The 19,310-nt window shown below is 36.6% G+C and overlaps 1 protein-coding gene across 1 annotated transcript in view; it reads left to right on the forward strand.

The window, feature by feature from the left end:
• Positions 1-19,310, forward strand: part of LOC102482021 (anoctamin-4) — a 247,596-nt gene that overhangs the window by 20,881 nt on the left and 207,405 nt on the right. The window contains exon 2 of the mRNA XM_027775698.1: positions 10,709-10,813. Within this exon, the coding sequence (XP_027631499.1) occupies positions 10,709-10,813 (105 nt within the window). The remainder of the gene's footprint in view (positions 1-10,708; positions 10,814-19,310) is intronic.

Below are 19,310 nucleotides of genomic sequence, written 5' to 3' on the forward strand. Positions count from 1 at the left end.
AAACCATTTTATATAGAGAGTAAAAATATAGGCTTTATGTCTGTCACAGTAATCTACAAATAACCTAACCAGATGCCTTAAACTGTGGACTAAGAAGGAAAACTGGAGCATTTTCTTAGCCTATATCTATTGAAATTATAGTAAAAAAGCATTAACTGAGCTCTTTTAGATTAATTGTATTGCTGTACTAATACATTCATGCCCTTGTTCTAGGTTTTATAGGAGATAAAGGTGGATGTAATTTGGTCTCAGGCCTCGTGTGTTACAGTCTTTCTGTTTGAAGGTGTCAGCAAAGAGGAAGAAATCTAGATGGGGAGAAATAGAAACTCAATTTTCTCTGTCTACTCTATACTATTTTAGGTACTTTCCATACCTTATTTTTTATGGAAAAGATATACCAACGAAAAGATCAAATAGAGCCATGTGGGTCCAGTGGATGGAAATGGCATTTACTTATCAGCATCAAGAAATGCTTCCTGAAGCAGAGAATTTGAAATGGGCCTTACTAGTAGAATGGGATTTCTATAGACAGAAATCGAAAGGGAAAGGTATTGACATATTTGCCAATTGAAAAACTAATTTTTTGTTCCTCTTATATATAAGCGCTTAGATAAAATCCATATAAATTAGATACAGATCTAAAACAAATTTTTAATTTTCATTTGCAAGATGAAAACGTTTTATTATATGTAAGTGCTGTTATCAAGGTTACTTTAATTGAAACTACTTTCAACATTACTCAGGCTACAGAATCACAATTAAGAGTTGAGTATGATCACTTTGATCCATTGAGTGTAGGAAAAGAGCTAAAGACAGATTAGGAGATCACATGGATTTCATAGCTATTTTTTTAAATTATTCAATATGATTTCTACAGCTTTAGAAATCTTTTTAGTTTCCCTCTTTAATGTAACTTAATTATTTCATTTCCTTAGGATGGCATGTAGTTGCATGTCAGTTACTGAGACCCTGTGGGATTATTTAAAAGTATTTTTAAGTTGAAGCCATGGTATCTTCACCATATTGTCTAGGCTTTCAGAGCTTTGTGTTTTGATCAAAGGTCAGAGACATCTATGACCATAGAGAAGAACTCAGATTCTTGGGACCAGCAGTTGGTGTAATGATTGTGTTGCTGGACTCCCATGTAGTCGTTCGCAGGTCGAGTCCCGGACCAGGTGGCTTAGACTCATGCCAGGCGTGTGTGTGCGTGCGTGCCCAAGATCCTGGGAGGAGAATGGAGGAGAAGGGATTGTGGCATGGCCATCCCCCCAGGGAGTGATTTCTCGCTTTCTGTCTCTCTGTCTCTCTCTGTCTCTCTGGTGAGCACACGTGCGCTATAGCAAAAACCTCTCGAAAAACAAAGACAAAAACAAAACAAAAAAAACAAAAAACAGAAGAACTCAGATTCTTAACTTTTTAGAAACTACCTTAAAATGATATGGCTCGGGAACCAGCAGTTGGCGTAATGGTTGTGTCACTGGATTCCCATGTAGTCGACCACGGTTCGAGTTCCAGACCCAGTGCGTTAAACTCATACCAGACGTATGTGTGTGCATGCCCAAGATCCCGAGAGGAGAATGGAGGAGAAGGGGTTGTGGCATGGCCATCCCCCCTGAGGGGTTATTTCTCCCTTTCTGTCCCTCTATCTCTGTCTTTCCGGCGAGTGCATGTACCCTATAGCAAAAACCTCTACAAAAAAAAAGGTGATGTGGCTATCAATAAGTAGAAAAATATCAAAAGTATAAGGTAAGCATACTACTTTTTATATATTGAAGTTATTTAGTCTCTTAAACGTGGACAGTATATGCGAAAGGTGGAGATTATCTTTAAGGATTCATTTGAAAATATCTTTGCACACTGATGACCCGTCAGTTAAGAAAGTTTACTGGGCCAAAAGGTGGCATGATGGTTAAGGTGCTGTGGAGTCCCACATAGTCAACTCTACCATTTAAGTTCCAGACCTAGCAGCTTGAAAATTATACCTGGCCTGTGTGCTTGCATGCCAAAAGTCCCTATGGGAGAAGGGAAAAGAGGGGATGGCAGTGTGGCCATCCCCCTGGGGGGTGATTTCTCACTTTTCCTCTGTCTCTGGTGAGCACACATGCCTTATGCCAAAAAACATTAAAAAAAAAAAAAAGAGAAGTTTACAAAAGTCCTTGTTCTATAGCATCCCCTGCTTTCCAGTGTTAGACTTTAACGAATAGCTTGCTGCCAGTAGATCCAGACCATTATATTTTACTTCATGAAAGAGTATTCTGTATTTCTAGAGTAGAGGAAGAAAAACACCTTATATTTTAGAAATTCTAAATATGATCTCGATGTTTACCATGAAAAGAATGTTGCACATGCAATTTGGAGACAATTTTATTTATTTATTATAAGAACTATATTAATTTAGAGAATCTTTTGATTAAATTGGATACTTAATGTCTATGGTTTAATATCAGTAGCACTTAGGTCTTAAATTCTAAACTCAGAAGAGGTATTATCTTTCACTGTCCCAGTCAGAATTTTTAAATATCTTGAAAGTTATAAAAATGTTTTATGATTATTGTGAAGAACATAGAAAAAAAATAAAAATATTTACCCATAACTTTATAGTTGAAAGATCAGTTTTATACTGATTTGGAATATTTTCTTCCTATACATTTCTCTAGTAATCTAAAAGGAATTTTTTAAAAAAATACATACTTTGGACTTGTCTATACCCAACTTGAATTCTTATGTTCGTTTTCCTCATTTTTCCCATTATATTTTTAATGTTTTCCCATGTCATTGAATATTATTTATAGATATTTTAATGATTCCTCCTGTATCTTTTTTGTGATCTTTTATACTTCTATGCTGTTCAACTTAAAATTATTTAAAATTTGTGGGATTTTATTTACTTACTTATTTTAACAGTCTAAAGTCCAGACAGTAGATTTAGTTATTGGGTTTGAAGAAAAATAATAAATGAGAAACTGCTTCAACTTCATGTAGCATTTAGAATAGATACATTCTTTTTTTTAAAAAAAAAAAAAAAAAAGAGTTTTTTGGGACCAGCAGTTGGCATAATGGCTGTGTCGCTAGACTCCCATGTAATTGACCTTCGTCCTGGACCCGGTGGCTTAAACTCGCATTGGGTGCGTGTGCATGCGTGCCTCAGATCCTGAGAGGAGAATGGAGGAGAAGGGATTGTGCCGTGGCCATCCTCTCTGGGGGGTGATTTCTCACTTTCTGTCTCTATCTTTCTCTTTCTTTCTGGCAAGCTCACGCACCCTATAACAAAAAACCTCTCCCCAAAAAAACACATTATTTCATTTAATTCCATTTGTTATTATCATTTATAAAATCTGACCAGAGAGAGAGACAGAGAGATAGAAAGGGAAAGTGAGAAAACAAGTGGCCAGGTCCAGGACCTGAACCATGGTTGGCCATGTGGAAATCCAGTGCCTTTAACCATCACACCACCTGCCAGACCCTAGAACAGACACTTTTATAGACACATTGCCATGAGATAGGCCAAGCTCTAACAAACCAAGACTAATGTTCAGTGGGGAAACTGGCAAAACTTGGAATCCATCCAACGCCCAAATTTCTTCTATGTCAGGTCTACTCAGGGTGCTAGAGCATTGCCGTTTGGAAAGCAGATACAAACTTGGTTGAGCAGCGTCAACTAGCAAGCCTTCAGAACCCCACATTCATTTTCTAGCCTCTCAGAGAATAGGTTAACATTCATGCCTTAGCTACTTGAAAGGAAACACTCGAAATAATACAAATCAAGTCATGTACTATCAATCAGTGCCCGTGCAGATCATCAGAGGCAACAAAAGAGGTTTCTGATAATGCTCAACTATTTGCAAAGAGTGCCCTAAAATAACTGAGACAACACCTCGGGTTCCATGTTCTCCTTTCAGATCATGGCCTCTTCTAACTTTGGACACGTTTGCATAAACAGAATAAATCAACTGTATAATCACTTGTAACTCAAGGCAAGCATCTGTGTTTTGCTGGAAAAATATATAATTTGTTACCAATAACCTCAACTAAGCTGTAAGATCACGTAAAAATTTTAAAATATTTCTATAATTTTCTCTCCTATTTTTCACAATCTACTATTTCCCATTTTCCCCAAGTTTCTAATGTTCCCCATCACTGTAACACTCAACTCTTGGCTTTGCCACATGCTTTAGAGAAATTATGAGCCAAAATATGGGGACTAGACAATCTTGCCAAGAACAAATAGACCAATTTAATTGAATCTATAACATCTTATTTCTACTTCAGTAATAATGATAAAATTATTCCTTTCCTATCAAAAGCTACCCTGTCATAAACACTGAAAGGCATGATTTCATACACTACTTCCTATAAAACTGTTCAACAAAGAACAAATTCATAGCAACAACAAAATAAAACCCTTAAAAGTTACAACCTTCCTCAATCATGGCTTTCTACTCCATTTATTCCGATGACAAACACCTAAATAGACTTCTCTAAACACACTACGTCATTTTGTCTAATTTCTAATTTACTAGCCATTCAATCAATATTCCAATGTTTCAGACTGACTTTGTTAGAAATAACACTTGAAAGCCAAAATTAAAAGGCATTTGTATGCTTTTAACCCTCTCATTTTTTCCACACCTTTCTCAGAGGTATATGCAGTATCCTGACATTTTTGTGAATCATTTCTTCATAATTCTTATATTTTTATTACACACCCACTGCGTACACAAGCACATGATTTTTTCCATGATTAAAATTTGTATTGATTATTTGTTATAATACATCGTTTATACAACTGGTAACTTTCAAAATATTTTTGTTTTGTTTTAAATAATTATTTAATTTTATTTATCCACTCATTTATTTTAATTTGATGAGAGAGAGAAAGTGAGAAAACAAGCCACCAGGTCTGGGACTCGAGCCATGGTCAGCCATGTGGGAGTGTCCAGTGCCTTAACCATCAACTCCACCTGCTGGTCTTCAGATCAAAAGATTTTTGTTTGGTTTGGTTTTTTAGTTTCATCCATGTTGGGGAGTCCAAGGACTTAGATTGCATTCAATTTACATGGACTTCTTGCCAATTCTCTGTCAATATCATGACGTTTAAATGCTCCATATTGTTCAACTTCATGACACAGTGGTCGTGCTTTGCTCAAGAGACGTGGATGCTACAGAGTGACTGCAGTTTGAATCTTGGGCCCAGTCAGACTGAAACACTCTGGGCACATACATAAGTGTCCAGCATGCAGTGGGCTAGAGGACTGGAAGCAAAGGATTGCAGTGTGACTAGACTCTATGGAGGGTGCACAATTTCTCCTTCACTTTCACTCGCACATGCATGTCCTCTATCATGAATAAAGAAAAAATAAAAAACAAATATTGCAGACAAGGGGTCTTCAAAAAGTTCATGGAAATGTGCATTCTGAAAAAATATTGTATGGATTTCATTTTTGTTTTTTTTTGCACACACATAAACCTATTTAATTTTTTCATGAGCTTTGAAGTTCCCTCAGATATTCTGATCATTTTCAAATTTGCTTTTCCATTCCTGACACTTCCGTAAACTCCACGCTGGTCTATAAATTTGCCTACTGATGTCTCATTTTGTGTGTGCAGTAAGCTTCTTAGACTTAAATTCAATTCTTAGATTCTAATACCTTTTCTTCAAAGCTACTGTCCTCTCAGTATTCCTTTGTCTTTGTAAGTGGTAACTTCATTTTTCCATCCATTCATGCCAAACACCCTAAGGTCATGGTGATAGTTTTCCTGGAGTCTTCTTTTTTATTAAGTATGCTCATTTTCAGTAGTCACTGCCTTTTATTTAATTAATTAATTAATTAATTAATTAATTAATTTTTGGAGAGGTTTTCACTATAGGGCGTGTGCACTTGCCAAACAGACAGAGAGAGACAGAGAGACAGAAAGTGAGAAATCACCCCCCAGGGAGGATGGCCAAGCCACAATCCCTTCTCCTCTATTCTTCTCTCAGGATCCTGGGCACGCACGCACACCCGCCCAGCGTGAGTTTTAAGCCACTGGGTCTGGGACATGAACCGCGGTCGCAGTAGTCACTGTCTTTTACAGGAGTTTCCATGGTCTCATGTTATATCTTCTATCTGGTTTCTCTACTTCCAGTAACATTCAGTTGTAAGTGTTTTAGAACAGTCATCTTTTAGAATTATACCCAGTCATGCCACTTTTCAGCTTCCCACTGCAACGTCTGGCCCTTGCCATCCAGCCTATCTGTGTGCTCTTGTCTAGGCTTCAGTCACGCTAGGCTTCTTTCCAGTCATTTCCAGGCTCAGGACTTCACAGAGCCTTCCAGAGCAACATAACTACTATTTTCTGCCCTGCCACCAGATTCCCCACGAATGCAGGCTTTCATATGTCAACTTAGATACTGCTTCCAATGAAACATCGTCCTTCTCTATCCTCAATGCAGATTCATGTTATACTTTCTCAACTTCCTCATTTAATTTTAATATTTTGACACTTCTATATTGATACATATAGTCACACGTACATCAATGTTGATGAATCATGATTTTTGGTTCTGACACACTTGCGTATTTGTCCTGCAAAAGAACTCTTTATTGGGTACTAAGTCCTATTTAAAATACAAAAATCATTCATGAATCCACCATTACCAATACTAGACATACGTGTGTGTGTGTGTATTTTTTTTTTTTTTACTAACTTTCATTTTATTTATTTAGTTTTCTGAATTCTTTCTTATTGGCTTAAATCTACCCACGAGAGTTCCTACTCCTATTTCCTTTACTTTGCCCTCTGGAGATAACTATTATTTTTTTTTTTTTTGAGAGGGTTTTTTTGCTATAGGGCATGTGCGCTCACCAGACAGACAGAGACAGAGAGACAGAAAGCAAGAAATCACCCTCGGGGGGGATGGCCACGCAGCAATCCCTTCTCCTCTATTCTCCTCTCGGGATCTTGGGCACGCATGCACATGCGCCTGGCGTGAGTTTAAGCCACCGGGTCCGGGACTTGAACCGCGGTCAACTACATGGGAGTCCAGCAACATAGCCATTACGTTAACTGCTGGTCCCGATAACTATTATCTTAAGTCATGTTTCCTGTTCCTATTTTTTTTTAAATTCCTACATTTAGTTTCATTATTACTTTTATTTACTTTTCATCTCACTTGCTCTATTAGCAAAGTAAATTATTTTGGCCCAAGTTATGCTGCCTTCTGCCAAGATACTGAGCTCTACAGGTGCTTTGTGACTGGGACCACACAGAAGGCTGGGTTCGACTCCTGCTCCAACTTAAAGATGTTGTGTGGTGTAATCCAATTGACTCAAGAGTTTGAGGAAAGAGAATCAAGAGGTCAAGGCTGGCCTGGGCAATGTGGGGAGACCTGAAGGATTTAGACATGGTGGCATGCATATGAAATTCCAGTTGGAAGACTGAGGCAGGATGCTCATGACAGAGAAACCCTCCTAAAGCCAAGTGATTTCAGCCCTGGAGAGATGAATTCGAAGGCTAGAATAAAAATAGCAGTGCTTGGTCCCTAGGTAAACTTCTCAACAATCACAGTAAGGTACTGAACATCTCTATCTTCATATCCTCCACTCTTCTTTTTCGAAAAAGGAAGATTAACAAAGTCTGTAGTCCTAAACTCCAACAGATAGTTGCACTTGGAACTTTGATTAATAAAATTTGCAATTATTTAGTTGTCTTAACTACTTCTGCATGAATTATGAGCACCTGACTATGACAAACAAACAATAAATAAATTGAGTTTCTATTTGTTCATCTATTTAAGAAGTCTTTGTTTTTTAGGTGTATTGTAATATCTTTTTAAAAAAGAATTATTTAATTTAACATTTATTTATTCGTCTGTTTATTTCAATTTGACCAGAGAGAGACAGAGTGAGAGAGAGAAAGACAGAGAAAGAGAAAGTGAGAAGGCAAGCCAATAGGTCCAGTACTCTAATCGGGGTTGGCCATGTGGGAATCCAGCGCCTTTAACCACAACTCCACGCTGGCCTCTATTGTAATATCTTTTGTGTTGATCTAAAGTATGAGAATATGGGATTTTTTTGTTGGCTTCTGTTGAATTTATTTGGTAAACCCAGTTCTCTGACTTCTGACAGTCTGTGTTTGTGGCTGTTTGGATATCGGTTATATTAAAGACTCGTGAAGAGCATGGATTGGTATTAAATCTTGACACCTTGGGATGACTGTGGGCAAATTACTTAAGCTCAAAGAACCTCTTTTTCAGAATTAAAGACTAAATGAGATAATAAAGTACATAGCACAGAGCCTGCCTGACAGGCAGTATTGGATATTCTTGCTTTACTTTCTTTTTTTTTTTTTCTTTTCTTTCTTTCTCTCTTCTTTTTTTTTCTGGTTTTTCTTTTTTTTTTTTTTCACTGTGAGATCATTGACCACTGAGCAGAACAAAGGTGGCTAGCTTTAGGAGAGGTTGAAAAACATCAGAACTTATTTTTGCTCTACCAATTTTTCTTTCATTTTTTCTTTCTGAAATATAGATATTTATAGGTAGATAGAGTTAAGATTTGTGATGTCTTTTTTTTTCACTTAGTTGTGGTACATAGAATACTTTATTTCCATTATTTTTTGTGTTCGTAGTCAAAAACATTGAATATGGTATTATCTTTTATTTGATTATTACATACTGCATGTATGCTTTGGAAATCCATATTCTCTACAAAGATGTATAGCAATTAAATGTAAATAATTATAAATAAAATAGAAAACAAAAAAAGCATTCTAGAAATCTAAAAAAAACCCCAAAAACAAAAAACAAACAAACAAACAAAACATCAGAACTTTTCCCTTTCTTTGTGAAGTGGCCGGCCAAGGAAGAAGAAAAGCAAATAAACCATTTGAATTCTGGGCCAGCAGGAAGGCATCTTTGTCCTGTCTGAGGACCTGTCTCACAGGTAACCTCAGACATTATGATGAGGTGACTGCAGGCATAAATTTGAAAAACTCACTGGGTCTGATGTGTTAGACAGCAGTTCCCGATTGTCACAAAAATACATCCTGAGGTCCCAAGGAACTGATTTATGGCTTCATTCTCATGGTCAATAGCTTGATAATCTCTATATAAATATCAGTGTTGCCATAATAAATTTCTATTATGATACTAGTAATAGCTTCCATTTATTGAGTGCTGACTCTGTGATGGCTAAGAGCTCCTTGTGCATTATTTTCTTTAATCCTATGGCTACTCCATGAGGGTATTACTATCATCCCTATTTTATAGATGAAGAAATGAAGATTTAAAGAGGTTCAGTGATATCTGATAAGGATTTAAATTTTGTTCTAGCCCCTGAATCTGAGCTTATCGCTCTACTGTCCATTTCCTAATTACTGCAGAGTCTCATATTCATTCAACTTCCATTTGTTGTGGGCCTGTTCTGTGCCAGGCCCTGTTCTAAGTGCTGGGGTTACAGTATACAGAGGCTTACCTTTTGTTATATTAAGGTACTTATCTGTGTTTCCATTTTAGAATGAGTGGCTCTGTAAGGTAGTCACTGGGTCTCATTCTTGAATTTTAGAAATGTAAGTGGGATTTAAAAGAAAAAAATTAATGAGTTATTTTGTTGTTGTTGTTGTTGTTTTAATTTTTGCCATAGGGCATGTGCTGACTGGAGAGAGACAGGAAAGAGAGAAATCGCCCTCCCAGGGGATATGTTCATACCACAATCCCTTTTCCCACAGTCTTCTCTTGGGATTTTGGGCGTGCTTGTGCACAGGTGCCTGGCCTGAGCTCAGACTGTGGTTGGCCATGTGGGAGTTGGGCTACCTATCTGCTGGCTCCTTAAGCAGGATTTTTTTCTAAGACTAAGTATATTTCCCAAGCTACAGAATTACTCTGTGAAAGTATTGGAAGTTAGGGTCTGGCCCATTTTATATGTCAGGCTATCTGTTTAGCACTGATATGTAGACCTTGCAGACTCCTTAAATTGGAGATGTTCTTATTGGTTGCTTTAAGAATGTAGGAGGTTTGTTATGGTTAATGATAAAGGTACTTTTTACTATCTTAGTTTATTTGTCTTCCTTAAATGTTCTTTAGGTTTGTGGAACAGCATAAAAACCTGTCTTTAGAGCACCCTCGAAATACATCAAACAAACTTAGTACAAGAGGCTTAATTACTTCATTGGATAAATAAAAGGATTCAGATAGAGTTGAAAGTAAATTATGCAGCAGGGAGATTCAACTGTGAAAGGAAAAAATTACTGATACTGTGTTTTTCTGTGATATCAAGAGTATTAACTCCTTCCTTAAGGATGAATTATTATAATGTCAAAGAAGATAATATTATAAAGTATTTATGTAGAGTGTCCCTTTTTATCTCTATGAAAGCTAAAAATAATTTTCAGTTTCCTTGAGTGGAGATTAACATGTTATATTTTTCACCTAGGGAATTACCAGTAAATACCATAAAGCATGGTGCATTGTGATCAAGTAGTTGTTTTATTTTTGCATTGGAAATACCGTTTTGGCCTCAGAAGGAGCAAATGGCTTGTGAATGTTTTCTTTTTCTTTTTCTTTTTCTTTTTCTTTTTCTTTTTCTTTTGAAGTCACTCATTCAAGATGAAGGATCATTAGCAATCCAGCTAGCTGTTCATTGTAGATATTGACATTGCTTCTCCTTGGGACCCTAATAACGGGCTCTCTGGTAACTAGTACAAACTCCATGAATATCTTTCATTTCTCTAGAAGGAGGTGTGGATTTGCAAGGCTACCAGCTGGATATGCAAATACTACCTGACGGCCCAAAGAGTGATGTGGACTTTTCAGAGATTCTTAATGCAATACAAGAAAGTAAGTTTCACTCAAATTTTAAATTCACCGTGAGAAGAGAAGCTCTTATAATACATGGGAAGGGTAATAAAACTAGAAACCTTAGATGCCAAGCTTTAAAAACTAATAATAAAATGATGTCTTTACTGTGCAAAATAATTTTGAGACCAGAAGAACTGATTAGTGAAATAGGTGTTTAACTTGTGAAACTCAGTGACATCATATTGGGGGTCTTTGATGAAACTGTATAGAATAATCGATTCTACATATTTATTATGCTGTAATACTTAGTAAATCTCTGGGTATTGTAATTTTTTTTTAGATTCCTTAATTAACCACAATGAAACAAAAATCTCTAAAAAGCCTAAATACTATATTCTTCTGTTAAATGTAAGTAGTACTATAATATTAATGCAGTATGCTGAAATTAGGAACTGATTCTTCAAAATAGCTTTCTGGAGTTTCGTGGGGTTTTTTTGTTTTGTTTTTTTTTAAGAGGTTTTTGTCAGAGGGCATATGGGTTGCCAGAGGGAGGAGAGAGAGAGAAAGAAAGAGAGAGAGAAAGAAACAGAGACAATGAGAGGGAAAGTGAGAAATCACCCCCCAGGGTGGATCTTAGACACACACGCACTTGCATGTGGAATAATTTTCAAGCCATCGGGTCCGGGACTCAAACCACAATCAGCCATGTGGGAATTCAGCAATCTAACTGACCCCTATACCATCTGCTGGTCCCCTCATCTATGGTTATTGAAGAAGGGTCGTGTCCTAGAGTGAACTCCTCTTTTCTTAGCCTTTTGATTAATCAAGAATTGTTCTTCTCAGACTCCTTTATTTGTGTTTTCACTCACTATTTGATCATAATCAACACACTTACCCAAGTTAGAAATTTAGCATTAAGGATGAGTGATTCAGTATCACATACTAAGTCATTTCATGTTTCTTTATCATAGTTCTAATTCAAGGTAAACATACTCCTTTTTTTAATATCAAATAGCATTATATCATGTCAGATTTGAGAGGTTTAGATATAGAGAACACTGCATAAAGAACCACTGCATTTTATTCTACTTATAGCTTTGAGACATGGCATTTCTATACTAATTTTCTTATGAATAATTTCAAGCATTTTGATGGTAGTGAATCCCCACTTATCATTATACTATCTTTTTGACCTTATAAGATAATTAATGTCTTCATCTATAAGGTAGACAACTGATGGTGGGAGAAATTAAGGGATGAGGTAACATAATAAACAATAGAGACCAGACTAGAATGGAGGCTGTTCTGTCCTTCATTTAATTCCTTTATGAACGTACTTGGTACAGGATTTAAACCTATTGAAATGAAAGTGAAGAAGATGAGAGAAATATAAGAAGACCAGCTATTTGTTCTGGCTGGGCAATCCCTTCATATTAGGTTAATGAATAAAAGAAAATTTCCCCCAGGAGAATAAAAATCAAATTAAGAGACATTGGAGAGAAAATAACTTTTCATGGTAAGTTATAAAATTATGTAATGACTTCATTTGACTTGAAAGATGATAGATTGAACAGTTCTGAAAGGATTTAAAAAAAAACAACACCTTAATACATGAGAAGTAATTTTTATTAACAGATCTTAGTAAAGGTGTATTATGTATTTGTATATAGCTATTATATAGTTTAGAATGGTAGCCTCTTTATGAACAATTAGAGGACTATAAATTCATGAATACTTACTATTTAAATTTAAAAATAAAAAGGAAATATTATTTCACTTTAAAACGCAAATTGAGCTAGCCAGGTGTCATGGTGGTTAAGTTGGTAGATCCCACATGGCCAACTGCATAGTTTGAGTCTTGGACCTGGTGGCTTATAAAACATGTCAGGCACATGTATGAGCATGGGCCCACAGTCTCAAGAGGAAAATAGAGGAGAAGAGATTGTGGCATGGTCATTCCCACTAAGAGGGTGTTTTCTCACACTCTCTCTCTCTCTCTTTCCTCTTTCTCATCTCTAGCAAGCACATATATCCTATAGCAATTTTTTTTTTTAAAAAAAGGGAAGTGCAAATTAAGATCTTCTTAGGCTTATGAGTTTTCTAGTGCTTTGGAATGAATCTGTTTATTTTCCTAATAAGAAACAAATTTTATTCTTATTAGATTTAAGAAGCTGCCACAGGCTGGGTTGTGTCTCACAGGAAAGAGTTGGGTCATTCACCTACTTTCAGTCTCTACCTGGATTCCAAACCTGGTTTAGAGGTTTAGCCAACTCACCAAATTTTTAAGTATAAAAATATATAGTTTGGTTTTTTAAGAGGCTATACCTTAGATTATTATATCTGGAAATCTTTGAGAGACAAACATGTAATGATATAAAGAATATAATATTTAACATTAGTATTACTCCTCTCCTAGAGCCGTTTTTTTTCCTCAGAGCCATTTTTGTTGAGATTAACAGAATTATAGAACAATTAAGCTGTTTCATTAGAATTTTGTATTGAGAAAAATATATATGGATACATATAGATGTAGATGTGTGTATGTGTAGGGTGTGTGTGTGTGTATACACAATATACACATATGCATAAAACCTTAAAGATCAAGCTAAATTTGTGTGTGTGTGAAGTATTTATTGAATGTCTAGGGTAGGCCTGCTATAGTGATGTCTTTCATTCTTAAAACAGCCCTCAGTATTAGAAGACACTACTTCCTTTATTTTATGGCTGAAAAGGGGGAATATACCTCCCCAAGGCTGTATGTTATTATATTGATAGAACTGATATTTAATTGTATGGCAGCCCTTCTTCTGCTAAATACAAAATTAAATGAAAACGATCAGGGAATAAAAATCCTTTATGTTTAAAAATCTTTATTCTTATGTTTTTACATCTTGATGCCACATTTCCCCCATCATGCTCTTACATCATAAATTACCTACACAGTCTTTTCACCTGTAGTGTGCATGCCTTAAGCATAGCCACATCTGTTCTAAACATGCTCAGAATGGCCATACTCAAGTTGGTTTATGGATCTCACATATTGGATGTACAGTTTGTAAGACAGAAAAGAGTTTTACCATTCAGCCATCCATCCACCTCATCTGTGACCTGCCAGGCACTATGCTGGGTATAATGCTAAAGCAGTGGTGAGTATTTTGCTACGAAGTACAATTCAGAAAAAACAAAAATGTTTAGAGATCACATTTTGTTTTTCAAAATGAAAACAAATATTGCTTTCTAGGAAAAGACATTTATTTGTGGAACTATATAATACAAAGATATCTGTGTGTGTGTGTGTGTGTGTGTGTGTGTGTGTGTGTGTATTTTCACCTAATGGTATTTTTCCTCCCTTTCTATTCTTACCCTTCATCTCCATCCAAGGATGGCAGCCAAATCTCTTGAATATTTTTGTTTCAGCAGAGGTTTTTGTTGTCATTGTTGCCTCTGGTTTCTGGGTTTTGTTTCCTGAAAGCCTGAGCTTCTGAGGGGCTGAGGTTTGGCTAGGAAAAGCTGAAACTGAGAAGGAGATTGGAGAGTAGCTCCCACAGAGCGTCCTGCCGAGGAAACATGGCCTCTGGGAGGGTGGGTGGAAAGAGACGGAATGGCTGTGTCGTGTGCCTGGGAGGCTGCACTGGAGCCACTGAGCTGTCAACTGGGGCAGGGAGTCTCCATCCTGAAGAAGGGGCTTTAGAAGCTGTGGAAAGATGGCAGTCTCATCTTTCTGCTTCTATTTTTTTTTTTAAAGTTTACTTATTTTGTTTCTTTCACGAGATAGAAACAGGCATCCTCAACACCATTCTGTCACAGCACGATCCCCTCCCACGCGCAGCCCTCTAGACAGCCAAGGCCATAGGCACATGTGTGCTCCTGGATGTTTCAGATTGACCCAGGATCCAAACCGCAGCTTTCCATACGGCCTTGGCATTGCAAGGCCGCACCTCACTGCCTGAGCCACTGAAGCTGGGCTTTATCTTCCTTTATCTCTCTTGCATCTCCAGTACCTTGAAAAGAGCACAAAGTAGGTAGGTGCTTAATAACTACTTGCTAATGAGTAAGTGAATAAGTGATTTCCACTCTAGACTTGGAAAGTAGGTGGTTAAGCAGTAGCCAGTGTGGCATGAGACCTGGCTGGTCTCTCCAAATGTTGTGTTCTTTATAAAGTCCCAGAACCTTTGCCCAATGCCAGATATATGAGGTCATAGAGTGGGCATGTCACGATGACTGAGCTAAATCATTCACTGAGCTAGTGGAACGAGAACTTGGAGACAGACTGAATTCGATGGAATGAAAACAAGGCCACAAAGCATTTTTACTATTGAGTTTATGCTTTGGATTTGCTAATATTCAAACCTTCTACATATAGTCTAAAAAGGTGAGTGCCTACTCAAATCTTATGTACAATAGCATCAATTAAAACCAAAACCCTGCTGTTGAACCACCACCATTTTAAAATCTGAATATTTAAAGAGGTAAAAATTTTAAGAGATTTTCTTCTGCAGGTATATTGGGAGTCATGTCTTAAAGTGCCACAGGCCATGAATCAGGTGTATTTGTGTTTACATGTGTGAGCATTTACTGTATTAAGCCAACCACTGTGAAGTCTGTAATTCACAGGCTATCCTGAACCTTCTCTTTATTTCTTTAGGATATTACCAATGCCCAGTCCTTTCCAGAGACCATTTATCACCTAGCCTTTTGTTACTGTTGTTTTGGTTTTGTTAGTCTTTCTTTTCTAGATTTCTTTTCTAGATTCTAAATTCTTTTCAGGATTTATAGATAAACACTGTAGAGACTCTAAAGTGGCATTCATGCTTTAGATGTTGTATTTATGTTATAGTCTTTTATGTTCTAAGATATGAAAGAGAGCACCTGAAATGAGAGCTCAGGGGTTAAAAGATTATTGGGTCATCGATATCCTATGATCCTATAATCTGGCCCTTTGTGTTTGTACGTGTACCTGCATCATTTCATATAGCGGTCCTGCTTTGATGATGGTCTGTGCATCTGTGGCTGAAGAGACTGAATCACTTCTCAGTGACATCCAGTGAGTTATTTTGAATCTAATTTCTTGAGCCCTCATTTTCGTTCTTATGATTTTTTTTTTAAGAGGTTTTTGCTTTAGGGCACGTGCGCTTGCCAGAAAGACAGAGAGAGACAGAGAGATAGAAAGCGAGAAATCACCCCCCAGGGGGGATGGCCATCCCGCAATCCCTTCTCCTCCATTCTCCTCTTGGGATCCTGGGCACGCACACACACGTGCCTGGCGTGAGCTTAAGCCACCGGGTCCGGGACTCAAACTGCAGTCGACTACATGGGAGTCCAGCGACATAGCCATTACGCTAACTGCTGGTCCCCCTTTCATTCTTATTTTTAATCTATATATATGGTCATGCCATTTCAGGGTGGAGAAGATGGCAGGAGGAAGGGGAGCTGAAACATCCTTTTGAAAACATGATCTTGTCTAGAAACTCTGCAGTTGACCTTTTACATGTCATATTATTTAGTCTCAAACTCTATTTGCCTCTAGGTACTTCCACACCTGCAGAAGGGACATGGTTATAGTAAATCTGTGTAAGTCCCTAGTGGAGCGCATGTGCCTAGTAGATGCCATGTAAGTGTTGGCTGCCATCTTTGTCTTTAATCCCCACAACAATCCTGTCTGGGAGATGGTAGTACCTCCATTTAAAAGATTAAATAAAGCTTGAAGAAGTTAAATAACCTAATCTAATAGCTAGTAAGTGAAAGAGCTGGCGGTTGAACTCAGATATGTCTGAACCCAAAGCATGTGTTCTTTCCAAAGAATGGGAAAATTACGGTCAATAGACTTTGGGAATCTTTACTGTGGAACATCATTGATCCTATTTCATGCTGTGAAAGGTGGCCGAGGTTAATGAGTACAGCCTGAATTAGGAGCATAGTTCATCTCTAAATATGACTCCCAAGGTCGTAAGAGGTGCTGTCTTGATCTGCCTTGTTATACAAGTAACCAGGGGATCTTCTTTTTCCTCAAGAATGAAGTAGTAGCAAGAGAAGTTCCTCATAGGAAACAAACATGCTGTTCGAGTAATGCATTAGTGTTATTTATCTTGACCTGGTTCAGGGTGTGCTGGGGTACACACAGTGCCATCAACTGTGCTGTTTTATAAACACCACCACTAATAAGCCAAGAAGTGGCTATAGAGTTTTTGTAATGACAACATACTTAAAAAAAAAAAAATCTCATGACTACTTTTTTCCTTTTTTTGTAAAGGTAGATTTTGTATTTCAACTAACTTTCCCTAGCAGAAAGAAGGTACCTGCTATCAGATCTATAATAATTAGAACACCAGTTTTTTTTTTTGTTTTGTTTTGGTTTTTTTTTTTTTTGTTTTGTTTTGGTTTTTTTTTTTTTTGTTTTGTTTTGGTTTTTTTTTTTTTTGTTTTGTTTTGGTTTTTTTTTTTTTTGTTTTGTTTTGGTTTTTTTTTTTTTTGTTTTGTTTTGGTTTTTTTTTTTTTTGTTTTGTTTTGGTTTTTTTTTTTTTTGTTTTGTTTTGGTTTTTTTTTTTTTTGTTTTGTTTTGGTTTTTTTTTTTTTTGTTTTGTTTTGGTTTTTTTTTTTTTTGTTTTGTTTTGGTTTTTTTTTTTTTTGTTTTGTTTTGGTTTTTTTTTTTTTTGTTTTGTTTTGGTTTTTTTTTTTTTTGTTTTGTTTTGGTTTTTTTTTTTTTTTTAGGAAAGTGTTAACATGATTTAATTGTTGCCAAAACATTCTAGCATAAGTTTCTAAACTTTTTTTTTAAGTAGTAGAATCTGCCCCCCATATATATTTTCAACATAAAACCTCAACATATAAATCAGATAAAAATATAGTTTTTGGCACAGGTGGGGATAGAGGGTGGGTGTATTCTACTGAGTTTCCCCTTTGTCCACTCCATGGCCCCTGAAGCTCTTCAAAAAGATCTTGGGGATCCAGAGAACACACTCTGAAAAACACAGGCCTTTTGAAAAAGAATAAAGCCAGCTAAGGAAGAATTTACGTCCTTTCCAGGTATTTTATTAATTTATCTTGAGTTCTTTAATTCAGGCCCTCCTTTATTTCGTATTGGTTAACCAGGCCATTGCTGCCTTGGGGATGCTGTCAGATTGATTTGAAGAGTAATGAACATCTAGAGAGTTCTGGGCTTGCTAGTGTCATAGCAATACTAAATACTGATTAGCTTTTAATGCCCAGCCTAAGGTGTTCAGAGCAGTGCTGTGTCTGTGTAGTTCCCTGCATGTTTAAAAACATTTAATTTGATCTATTTGTTAATTTTTTTAAAGTGTCAGATTTATCAAGCTACAGATGTAAAGTCTAGCTTTATTCAGATAAATGTTAAAACAGTGACAAGATAATTGTTTGGTCGCTAAATGCCTTCCTGTTCTAAAAAGCCAAACACAGTTTAAGCAGTAGACAGCTTCCCACAAAAACAACAAGCCAGCAAGAAATAGCACGGATTTCAAAGTCAGAACTGGGTTAGCATTCATCCTTGTCACTTACCTGCTGCATGGCTGTTCTTAGCATTTCCGAATCTGGTGTCCTTCTCATAATATGTGTCTCTTCAGTTGTTCTGAGGATGAAATAAGGAAGTAGACCCCCAAATCATTAACACACAATAGGCTCTGAATAAATTATTAGGTTGTTGGAAAAGAAAGTCCGGGTGTATATTTTCTCTGTTTTTCTATGCAAACATGCATCGTGACTTTTCAACAACCCAATTGTAATCCTCTTGCTTTTTACCTTCCTTCCCCCTTACTTCCTATTAATCTCTGGTTCTAAGAGAGAAACAGATACTCTCAAATAATCTCACGAAGGAAATGAGAATAAGAAAGTAATTGAAATTGATGTAATTTTGCAATTAGCTGTTACTTATTTTGAAGTACACATGGAATGTCTATTATTTGCTAGCGAGTGTGCCCATTTTGAAGCTACCCTAGCCCTTCACCTGAAATGGACCCTAGTATGAACATAAAGATGGACTTGTATTCAAATTGGCATTAAAATTGAGATATAAGCAATCTTTTCTTCTTTGCACTCTATATTATTTCTGTCAGAGTCCCTTTTTTGTGTTTTCTAGTGATACTTTGAGGTCACTATGCAGTGCTTCAGCATTCTGAGTAGCAGAGGTAATACTTTGGAACTTAGGACAAAAATAGTATAATGAACTGGTACGCTGGAGGACAAATATAGATACCTGGATTAGGCTGCAAAGCTCTCTTACACCTTCTTCAATGACCTATAATTTCATCTTATTTTCTCTGCATCAGAAAAGATACTGAGGTTGAAATATTCCTAATGTATTACCAGGGTGGGGTATGACTCTGCTACATGTGGAAAATAGGGGAGAATTAAAGAAAAGAGCAAAGAATCAAATGCTTGTTTGATATCTTTTTGTTGTATTTCTACTGTCTTTTAGACTATTTCTAAAACACATTTACCATTTTTTTCATTGTCTTTATAGCACTAATGCGCTGACTTTATCCTCTTGTATGAAAGTCAAGGACTTCCCACATGTCTCGTTCTT

This window comes from Tupaia chinensis, unplaced genomic scaffold (genome assembly GCF_000334495.1).
Source record: "Tupaia chinensis unplaced genomic scaffold, TupChi_1.0 Scaffold000054_1, whole genome shotgun sequence".
NCBI classification, from domain to species: Eukaryota; Metazoa; Chordata; class Mammalia; order Scandentia; family Tupaiidae; genus Tupaia; species Tupaia belangeri.